The sequence below is a fragment of the Castanea sativa genome, chromosome 10, assembly GCF_040712315.1.
Source record: "Castanea sativa cultivar Marrone di Chiusa Pesio chromosome 10, ASM4071231v1".
Taxonomy (NCBI): domain Eukaryota; kingdom Viridiplantae; phylum Streptophyta; class Magnoliopsida; order Fagales; family Fagaceae; genus Castanea; species Castanea sativa.
Window position 1 is genome coordinate 37092419 of NC_134022.1, and position 11633 is coordinate 37104051.

Here is an 11633-nt window from a genome sequence, read left to right on the forward strand (position 1 = left end):
CTAATGTATTGTATCTATATCAATTTTACTAGTTGAACAAAATGAAAGTTACTGCAGTGTTCAATAGTTTGCCAACATCGTACGTGCTCCTTGCTTTTGAAGAGGAAAGGTTGAAGAGAAGAAAGAAAGTGATCAACAGGTGCGTGCTTCACATGCAGCAAATTAACTGAGACAAAGAAGAGCCAATTATCCAAATAAGTTTGAGGAAACGAAACAATTGAAGATAGAATTAATGAGATTAACCATGATTGTCGCAGAAGTACTTGAGGTGAAAATTTCAACCAATATATCATATATACTATATAGTTGGTGGTTGACTCTACAGTCTTCATGAGACACGTTGTCATGAGACACATTGCAAGGGAACAGTGACTCTTCATGGAAATAAGAGAGAAACTAGCATAGTAGAGAATAAAGCATATATGAACACTACCTGTTGTGACATTTTGGGTGAAGGTAAGCGTAAGCTTGTTTTGACTTGTGAATGGACCCGTCATTGTATTGAGCCATCTACTGTATGTGCCGACCATTTGTAGGAGTTTTATTTATATCGGAAACCTGTATTTTTTTAAAAACCTATTATTATTATTATTGTTGTTGTTGTTGTTATTATTATTATTATTAAGAATAAATGGAATTGGCCATTCAATTTTTTTTTTCTGAGAAACGCCATTCAATTAAATTAAGAATATGATGCTAAATAAAAGCTAGCCCATGCATTCAATTCTTGAAATCCTTAAAGGAATATGCTAATTATAGGAAAAAAAATATAACATATTTATTCATTTTTCTAAAGTGGGACTTGTAACACTTCTTATTAAAACCTCTGATCTTCGTTCTTTTAATATGGGGGCTTGCAACACTTTTTTTAAAAACATTTTCATCCCTTTTTTTTTTTTTCTTTTTTTTAAGTGAGACTTGCATATATTTTGTTAGAGATATATTAGCCCATTAGCATAAGCCCAAGCCTAATTCTACTTTGTGTACAAGCCAAATTTCCTACTTGTACTAGAAGTCTATTAGTTTAGGGTTTAATCTACTATATATACACATGTTATGGTTCATTGTAACACAGGATTTGTATTACACTCTAATATATTATTGATATAGCCCTTTAGGGTTTCCTCCGTGGATGTAGGCCGTTAGGCTGAACCACGTAATTCTCTTGTGTTATTGTGTTCTATACTTTATGCTTTCGCTTCCGCATCCATAATAGCATATTCAACATGGTGTATCAATGCTAATATTTAACATGGTATCAGAGCTGCCTTCCTATGACCATGATTTTCTGTCTTTACGGTGTATTAAGAGCAATCTTTGTCTTCCTCGGTGTTTATTCACTGCGTTCATCTTCTTTGGTTTTCCACTGCTGCCGTCAAAATTCTCCGGTATAGTCATGTCACCGTTAGAAGTCGCATCAACACTGCAAGACTATTGCCTTTCTCAAGCCACCGTCACAGAGCTAAACTTCATTCAAGGGATCTTTTCAACCTAATCAAATCTCAAGATTTCATCAAGTTTCCATCTTGAGTTTGAGAGGGGGTGTTAGAGATATATTAGTCCATTAGCATAAGCTCAAGCCTAATTCTACTTTGTGTACAAGTCAAGTTTCCTACTTGTACTAGAAGTCTATTAGTTTAGGGTTTAATCTACTATATATACACATGTTATGGTTCATTGTAACACAGGATTTGTATTACACTCTAATATATTATTGATATAGCTCTTTAGGGTTTCCTCCGTGGATGTAGGCCGTTAGGCTGAACCACGTAATCCTCTTGTGTTATTGTGTTCTATACTTTATGCTTTCACTTCCGTATCCATAATAGCATATTCAACATGGTGTATCAATGCTAATATTTAACATATTTATTTATAATGTTATGACGGTTCAACTTTTAGTTGAATCCCGGTTTAACCTTTAAATATTGATTCCTTTTTTGCCAGTTCTTCAATTATTTGATTTTTACATATTTAGATGTATAAGGAGGTTAGCTATTTTGTTGTATTAGGCAAACATCTGTAAAGTTTATTGAGATACCTCCACCAATGCCAAGGTCCTCAATCATTTTATGTTGCGAGTAGGATGATTTTATCCTCTATGATGTAAAAACTGAAAGTGTTATATATAAATTCATCTTATATCACTTTAATGTATTGAAAATTCAAAGATTGGATTATAAGCTGTATTCATTCTCAACATATGAGAATGTTATATATCATAATCTTTCTCAAACCGCCTAAAAAAGAGAGTTTTATGCATTGAATATGACTTTTTTTTCCATTCATTTTTAGCCTACGAGTCAAATTTTATATTAATCACATGTTTCCCATTTATAATTTTAAGATCATTTGTTTTTTAAAGCTGAGTTATTGTAGCTGCATCAATGATAGAGGTCCTCAATAATTATTCCAAGTTGCTTGTAGGACCGAATTAACCTGTATGATGCAGAAGCTTTTTAGTACAATTGTAACTCTTGAAGAGTGAAGGTGTCCTCTTTCCCTTCCACTTGAGGCCATGGGCGCCCCTATTTAACGAACTAAGTTCTGAGGGTGCTTCAGTACCTATGTGCACGAACACTGAGTCACTGACTAACATGGTTGGAAATGGCCTACTCCACTCGATCGAGTATCAACCTTCAAGCATCTTATAATTAAGATTTATCTTCAGTACCAATATATATATATATATATATATATATATATATGCTAGCAAAATCATACAGGTGATAATTCAAAGACAATGCATTTTTCTTAGTATTGACCTATGTCCCCTGTGATTTTAGGTCATCTTTTGGAACCCTATGCTAGCTATCCTCTTCCCACCTATCATGCATGTATGTTTTGCCCGAACTTACTATCAATTATATATTGACAAAGCTAGGTCGTATAGCTTCCTCGTCGGTGTCATTTCAGCCTTCATTTTATAAAAATGTGTATGGTAGAACATTTCTGATCCCCACATTACAGATCTTGTATGGTAAAAACTTTTTTATATATTGATAAATACGATAAAATTTTAATTATAGAAAATTTGATACATTTTATTTATTTACAGTTCAATAATAATGACTGAAATATTTAAACAACGTTTCCATTAAAAACATTAAAACGTGCATAAAACTCAAAAAAGTGATACTTGATACTACCATAGAAATTCAGAAAAGAAGATAAGGAAAGGTGAGATGAGAAATGGATTAGAACATGGGGGGAGAGGAAAAAACAAAAACATGCAACAGAAAAAAAAAAAATCAGATGGTCATACGTGTACCACTAATTAGTTCAGCCAATGAGATGGCCCCCATGTTTTTCTCTATGATGAACTTGTTGTATGTGCATATTTATATTTTGTTTACGTATATTATTTCTCTTTCTTTCGGCAGTGCTCTAGTGTGTTGGTTTTGTAGAAAAACAAAATGGTGGAGGTCTGTCTGGTGGGGTGTGGGGATGGGGAACTGCAAATACAGAGTCACTGCCATTTTTCTGTCAACTGAGAAGTAAACATAGGCAATAATAGCTTGATTTTGTTTCATCAATTCGAAGCACGGGCCCTCCACACCCTCCACTCAAACCACTTTTTTTCTCTGTAGCGACTTCACACTACTGCCAACTTTTATCATTCTTCAATTATATTCTCACATTGCACGAGTAAGAATTTTGGCCACAGATATGTAACTCAATCCACACATTTGGTGTTTTTAATACAGGCATCTTGCAGAATTTAAATCTCTCATCTTCCTCCGTTGTTATTATCAAATTTATTCAAAAAGAAAAAGAGAAAAAAAAAAAAAAAAAAACCCAAATTCTTTCTATGCAATTATGCATGCATAAGAGTGCTGAGAGTGCAACACCGTTTGAGGTGCCATGTTCGAACCCCAATAGGCGAAATGTGAGAATTTCTTCCTGCAATTAGCTCAATGATAACTTTCTTGTACGGCTAAAGTGAGGTTTATTGTCAACCCAGACAGCAGTAATTATGACTAAATCTAACATTCTCTAATAGGTAAGTGCGCTCCAATAGTCACGCCCATAGAATCCACCACAATAATTGCTTCTATTCGCCCATTTTTGGCCATCCAAAAAAAATAATAATTACGAGAAAAAATATATAAAAATTAAAAAAAAAAATGTTATAATGATATGATTGGAATAAAGAGAATAGCCCCCTTCCCACCCCCCAAAAAAACCTAACAGTTAGTAGTAACAATAGTATATGATATTATTTATTACATTTTGTTAAGGTAAAATTCTAGCTTAGGTTTTAGATGAGGTTATTGAAATATTTATTATAAAACAGTTAATGAAAAATCTTACCTTGTAGTAGTAATTAAGTACTTAGTACTTGCTAATGGATAAAGTTTTGGAATTTTTATTTTTATTTTTAATGAATGAGAACACGTTCTGGCCAAATTATTGGAAACCAAAGGAAAGGCTTTTGTGATTCGAGCTTGTGTGTTTGTGCATCTACTTTCATCATGGTTCTTTCCCCCTACGGATTACGGTAATAAGTACAGGGAAAATGCACTATTGGGAATTCAAACCTAGACAGCTAGAGTCTAGACCCTCCCCAACGGGAGGGCCGGATTTAGGTACGACAGTATCACTAAAGTTAAAAGATTTGGTGGTTTTCACTTTTCAACATGCATGACAGTACATTCCCCTTTCATGAATTAGTTTTTTTTTTTTTTTTTTTTGTTCTCTTTCATGATTTAGTTGATCTTTACCATTGAAGGGAAAATGACTTTTGATTGCATATTTTGAATTTTGTATACTCATAAAAACAAAGTGAGGGGGAAAAAAACTTTATAAGAGGGATAAAATTTGCCGCTATTTATAAAACGCTGTAGTCACATCCGTACTTATGTACAACAAAAAGACTAGTTAAGTTGTAATTGAAATTTTTCACAATTACTTATAAATCAAAGTTTTATCTAATAAACACCCAAAGTGGGATTTAACGCACACTTAATAATTCAATTTTATCTAATTAAATTTAGGGCATCACACTGTCATTATAGTGTAGATCAAAGACATAGTATGCTTCATCTTGTTCTAACTTATTGAATAACTTTAAAAATCAAGAAAAATAATTATGGAATCCACTAAGAATTTCAGAAAATTATTTTAAAAAATAATTTATTTGAATATATCAAACCAGTTAGCATAAAGCATATATTTATAGGAACTTTTTTAAAGGTTCATTACAAGCTTCTCTTAAATTAAAATTAAATTAACCTTAAATTTCCTATGACCTTGTTAAAACACTAAATTAACATAATAGAATATGATAAAATAAAATAACTAATTATTTTTTGAGAAACAAAATAACTAAATTTAGGCTTAAAATTAACTAATTAAGTATCAACAACCTGAAATTATGAACTATGTGCTCATTCGCCTTAATTCCAAGGAAAATTGTTCTATAAGACACTAATTGTTTTTAACTATACATCATCCAAATATAGTTGGTAAAACAATATAAAGTTAGAGTCAAAATAAAATTTCACAATACTTAATTTGCCTACTACTTCACACTTGAGTCCACCACAATCTACAATTAAATTTTTTTTTTTAATATCTTATGCATGAGCTATAAATAAATTTGAAGGTGTTGTGAAATTTTTGTGATCCTAACTTTATTTAAATTGAAGGAATTGAAATTTCTATCCATCAAAATTTTGTTAAAATAAACATTCTATTCTCAAAAAAAAAAAAAAAATCAAATTCTTCTAAACTAGACATAAATGCAAGCCTTTCTTAAAGATGAGAGCACCTTTTATAGGAAAGCATCTTTAGGAGCGAGAAGGATGGAGAGACGCTAACTGTGTTCTTCACAAGTTAAAAAACTGTTTGTAATCAAACATAGTGATAGCAAATGTGACTGACACCAAGAGCGAGAAAAAAAAAATTGTGAAGATACGGCGAAATATGCTCCCCAAGAAGTGGATTCTGATAAGGTCCATTTTCTCTAGCTAGTCTTCTCATTGTTGCTTTTTTTTTTTTTACGTGTTCTTGTCCGTTCTCAAGGACTGTAGACAATAGGGAACAGATTAATTTCACGAGATTCTTTTGTTTTTAACGGAAATGATGCTAGGACACTTTACAGAGGATGCTAAGGATACTATGAAATTTTTTATTATATATATATATATATATAGAGAGAGAGAGAGAGAGAGAGAGAGAGAGAGAGAGCTTATAAACTGATGTACCACCAATTACTAAAAAAAAAAAATCCAAACATTCATAATTAGATGGTTAAAATTAGGGGTGGCAATTCGTGTTCACGAGTCGGGTTCATATCGTGTTAAGCCACCATGAATACCCGGTTATATGGGTTGACCCGAACCAGACCTGTTTAGTAAACGTGTCAAGAATTCTCAACCCTAACTCAACCCTTTATTAAATAGATTGACTCGATATGATACATTTAACCTATTTAATTAACAAGTCATGTAAAGGTCGATAAAAATGACCCATTTAATAATCTGTTTGATTAATAGGTCATATCTTACCTAAATAACCTATCATTAATTTTCATATATCTAAAATTAAAATACAAGTACAACCATAAATATAGTAATAAACATATAATTACAATAAAAAATTAACCAATAATAACAAAATTTTATACCTTTATAATCTAAACGGGTCAAACGGATTTACATGTGGAACACGAACACGACCCGGTAATTAAACGAGTCAACTGTATCAGCCCAAATATGACCCGAACCCGTTTAGTCTCAACCCACGATCTATTTATAAACGGATTAATCATGTCGGGTTCGCAAGTCATATCAGATTTTGTTACCCCTAGTTAAAACTCACTTATCACATTTTGTCACACTAGTTTGTAAGTTTTTTGTAGTAAAATGTGTAAGTAACTTTAACATATGTTTGAATTACCTTTTTGTGATTAAGGACACCGGTTTGTAATTAAATGATATATAGTAAAATTTGCAATATTTTTACTACCATCCTTAAATAAATGTTTGAATGACTTATTTGTAGCTAGTACCATGTCAGTTTGAAATATTTTTATACTAAAATTAAGTGATACTAGAAATATTACAAATTTTACCATATTAAACTTACAAATTGATATGGCATCAACCATAAAAAATTTATATATAAAAAAAAACTCAAAACATTCACATTTATTAGGTTATTGAAATCCAACAATCATATTTATTGTTACATTAGTCTGTAAACATTTTGTAGTAAATTTTTTTTAAGAGCTCTAGCCTTCTCCTTTATTATATTGGTAAAATCCATTGATAAGATATATTGCCATATTAATTTGTAAATCTAATGTAGTAAAATTTGTTAGAATTTTTAGCATTTTTCTTTATTTATTATATTTTTCAAGTGACACCAATCATACTTATTATCATGTCAATTTATAATTATTTCGTTGTAAAATTTGTAGTAATTTTAGTATTTTCCTTTTCAAAATGAAGTCCATAATTGAATTACTCTAAAATTAAGCTTTGTGGTAAATGAGTCCCTTTATTCTTGCATAAAAATCAGACTGACAATTCGTTTTTACTTGTCATGTTCGTGTTATGTTAACTCATGGGTATTTGATTATATAGTTCAATACAAACACAACTATTTATTAAACTGGTAACACAACACAACTCACATAAATATAATTGCAACCATAGTCACTAGACTCACTATAGTAGTCTGTCCAGCTACTCTCACTGAGATTATTACTCTTCATTCAACTTTTGCTCCCTAGACCACTACCATGTAGTTAGGTAGGGACAATCAATCCATAGTGATGTGAATCTAGGAATATTGAATGCAATCCCTATCAATATAAAAATGAAGAATATATAATTAGAGTTTTTTCCCTTTTTCTCACTCAATAGATCTATCTAGTCTGATACGTTACAGTACAATACGAGACGATAGAATGCAATGGAATGGATGGTAAAAATAATAACAAAAAGCAATAGTCATCCTTCCATAAAATAAAAATTGCAAGTCCAAAAGCCACTTGCTTAATAGGTGAGGTGAGAGGGGGCTTGGACGAGAATAAAATTAGAGGAGTTGTGACTATTGGCTACAACTAAATTTGTAGCAAAATTTTGTCCATAAGTTTATATAGTTGGGTTTTTGAAGGATGAATTGGTAAAATAACCCCAAGTTAAACAAGTCAAATAGGGTTTCACCTGTCTGAATTAATAATTTAATATGTTTATTAAATAGTTCAATTCATGTTGTACCAAATCTAACATATACCCACTAAGTTCTAACCTTAACTTACTAACTTGATGTCGTGTTTGCATGCCATGTCGAATATTGCCCCTAGGTATAGGTAAAAGATTGTAAGCTTAGGATATCAATCAGTTCATTCAGTTGTTTGCATGCCATTGGTCAAATATTAATATTTCTGAAGGTTGATGCATTGTATTAGTCTAATGGTAATATTAACGCACATGATGTATAAGCTTGTTGCGGCTACATGATGTAAAGCACTCTTAATTAAGATATAGATTGGTGTTAGCCAAATGTTACATTCTATTATGCTAATTTCCTTTTTCGGTAGTCAAGATAGTTGCCTAATTTGGTAAGGAACAACAAGAAAGGTAGGCAGAGATTCTCTTTCCCAAGCCTCAAAAACAACCGACAGCTTAACCCCTCTCTGTCTCTCTCTCTCTCTCTTTCCCACATACACACGGGCACGCATATGGAAATGAAACTAGTGCAAAGTACTTTGTTTCTATTCTACAATGTTTATTATTAATCCAACAACATTGTTGACGATAATCAAATAAAAGAAAGAGTTTAATCTTAAGTACAAGTACAAGTAGTATTGGAACTCTACTAAATAAATTTCACATCAGCTAGCTCCTCAATATGGGGGCAAAAATGGTGAAACGGTAACTTTCATCAATGCACAGCATGTCAATTAGTAGTAGTAGATATGAGAGGGTCTGTTTCAAGTGAGGTTGACTTCACAAGCTCATCACTAACGCACAATACCTCTTCAAGATTAGCCTTGTTATTGGATTTCTTAGTGTTAGACTCTGATATTGTTGATGAAACTGGCAAGGGAGTAGAAGACGTGGTACAAGTTCGTGTGAGTTCTCTTGCTCTCTCTACTTGAACCATCCAATCTGTATTGCAAAGAACATATAGCATGAGAAGAGCACAAGAAGCCTGCGCTGCAAGCAAGCCTAGCCAGAGCCCTGCGAAACCCATTTTAGCCACAAACCCCATGAAAATAGCCACAGGCATACCCACCAAATAAAATGACCCCAAATTGATGTTTGCTCCAATAGTAGGCCTAGCACTCCCTCTTAAAACTCCACAACCAGTGGTTTGTGGGCAATTTCCAAGCTCACATAGCCCTGCTATTGGCAATGCTATTGCAGTAAGGTCTAGAATCTCAGTATCGGTTGTAAAGAACCGACCCCATTGGTGTCTCATTAAGGTTGTGAACAACATGGCCGCTAGGCCTAAAGCCACTGCACAAACAAGCGAGACAATCATGGAAATGCGAGCTTTAGCTGGGCGATTAGCGCCTAGTTCATTCCCAACTCTTGTTGAAACTCCAAGACTAAGAGCTGAAGGGAAAACGTAGACTAAAGAGGTTGTTTGGATAAGGATTCCCATTGAAGAAATAGTGGCTTTTGGGTTAGCTAGAAGTCCACACAGCATTATCATGAATTCATACCACCACCATTCAAGGCAAACCGAGATACAAGTTGGAATTGCTAAGGCCAGCAAAGATGACCAACCCCGAAGGCAATCCATGCTGGGACACACCCACGAGTCCTTATACACACTGGAGAAATATACAAAGGAAGAAAGTAAAAGAAAGAGATTGAGATTAGTCCAAACCATTGCTATTGCAACCCCAGCAACACCCATCTTGAAATGGACCACTAGAAGGAAATTTATGGGGACATGAAGAAGAACAGAGATAGCTGAACAATAGGTTAAAGGTAATGTGACGTTTTGAGTCCTGAGATAGATTCGAAGAGGGTGAAGAAGTGAAAGAAAGAAAAGGTCAGGAATGGAAAAGAGAATGAAAGTATGGGCTACCGAAGATATTTCTTTGTCTTGGCCACACCAAAGGAGGATTCTTTTCATGTTTAGCCACATGAAAGAGATGGGAATGGAGGTTGACAAAAGAAGAAGTACTGTCCTTTGCAAAGTTAAGCCAAGAAGTTTCCATTGTTTTGCGCCATAAGCTTGTCCACAAATGGGTTCCATTCCCATGGCCAAACCGGAGATCACGGAGTAGCCAGTGATGTTGGCAAAGCCAATAGAGAGAGACCCTCCAGCTAGCTCGAGCTCTCCGAGATAGCCAAGGAAAATCATGGAGATCATGGCTCTTGCATAGAGAAGTAGACCTGTGATGGTTGTTGGGCCTGAGATCTTCCCTATGGCTTTGATTTCTTCCAAGGCCTGAATTAATGCAAAACAAAAGTAAGAACAGGAAAGAGAGGGAACCCCCCCAAAAAAAAAAGAGTTTGCTTTAATTTAATATTCATCATTACTGTTCTTAAGTGACAACATATAAATATATCCGTATATGTTTGTTTATGCTCATTTGTAAGTGCATGGGTCCTTTATGTTTTGCCTTTTTACCTCAGAAAGTGTTGGCCACCTACGAAGTTCTTGATCATCTGGCTGGAGATCCATGGATTGGTTGAGATTTATGGTATGGGTTTTCATTGGAGAGAGCAATGAGGATGGAGAAAATGACTTTGGGTTACACATAGCTTTCTGGGCAAAGGAGGTTAGAAGAGAGCTAGCTAGCTAACTAGGTGTTAATGAGCTAAAGGAGGGAAAGTATAACCTTTGTATTGTAGCTTTTGTGCTATATATTTTTGTGCTGTTCTTCTGTTTTGTTGGAAGGGTGAGAGCTCTGAATATAGGAAGGGGTGGATGGAGGATAGGGTTATATATATACATGGAGATATATATATTGGGCCCTGCTTTTGGTTCTAAGGAGTAAGGGAACGTGTCAACTAATCAAATTAAGAGAATTGGGATAAAGCAAAGCAAAACAAAGCAAAGCTTCTATACTCCATACAAAAAAAATGCTTTTCTGAGGTTTTGCCGACCCCTCAATTTCTGTCTCCCTCTAAAACTATTAAGCTTTCACTGTATAATGTATATTCTTTCTCTTCGATCAATATTTAAAGCGGTTTGGGTGGAGGGAGTTGAAAATTAAAAGAGAGAGAGAGAGAGAGAGAGAGAGAGAGAGAGAAAAAGAGAGCAAAGTATTTAGTATTTACTTTGTGTAGTAGGGGTGGAGTTCTAATCTTATCTTTAGTACTAAAAAGATGGTGAAATAAAATATAGACAATTGGTGGGGATATTAGTTTTCTACCGGCAAAGCAGTAATTTGCTTTTTTTATATGATAATGGTGGCACTCTTTTAGCATTTCCTTGGTGGTGCGTTTACTCTAGTTTAAATTTTAATCAAACTTTTTAGCTTGGCTTAATTGGATAATCTTTAAAACCCAATTTTGGGTTGTTGTTTTGTACGAAGCAAGATAAAGAAGTTTATCTTGGGATGCCAAGTGGAAGAGATTCAGGACCAATTAGCCTACTTGTGAAGTGACTAGGGCATATTTATATATTGGCTTTTTTTTTTCTTCTTTCTTTTT

The 11633-nt window shown here is 33.7% G+C and overlaps 1 protein-coding gene across 1 annotated transcript; it reads right to left on the reverse strand.

The window, feature by feature from the left end:
- Nucleotides 1-8696: 8696 nt before the first annotated feature.
- Nucleotides 8697-10914, reverse strand: LOC142612839 (protein DETOXIFICATION 48). The gene is made up of 2 exons (XM_075785005.1): nucleotides 10606-10914; nucleotides 8697-10422 (listed from the first exon to the last, which is right to left on the reverse strand). The coding sequence occupies exons 1-2, from the start codon at nucleotides 10735-10737 to the stop codon at nucleotides 8914-8916; spliced, it is 1641 nt and encodes a 546-aa protein (XP_075641120.1). The 5' UTR covers nucleotides 10738-10914; the 3' UTR covers nucleotides 8697-8913.
- Between the last annotated feature and the right edge of the window lie 719 nt (nucleotides 10915-11633).

What these genes read in the sequence shown, in the direction of transcription:
- LOC142612839 (XM_075785005.1), bottom strand. Translation starts at nt 10,737, where the DNA reads ATGTGTAACCCAAAGTCATTTTCTCCATCCTCATTGCTCTCTCCAATG. An exon ending in GGTGGCCAACACTTTCTGAG is followed by an intron (nt 10,423 to 10,605) that starts GTAAAAAGGCAA and finishes GCATTAATTCAG; the next exon opens with GCCTTGGAAGAAATCAAAGC.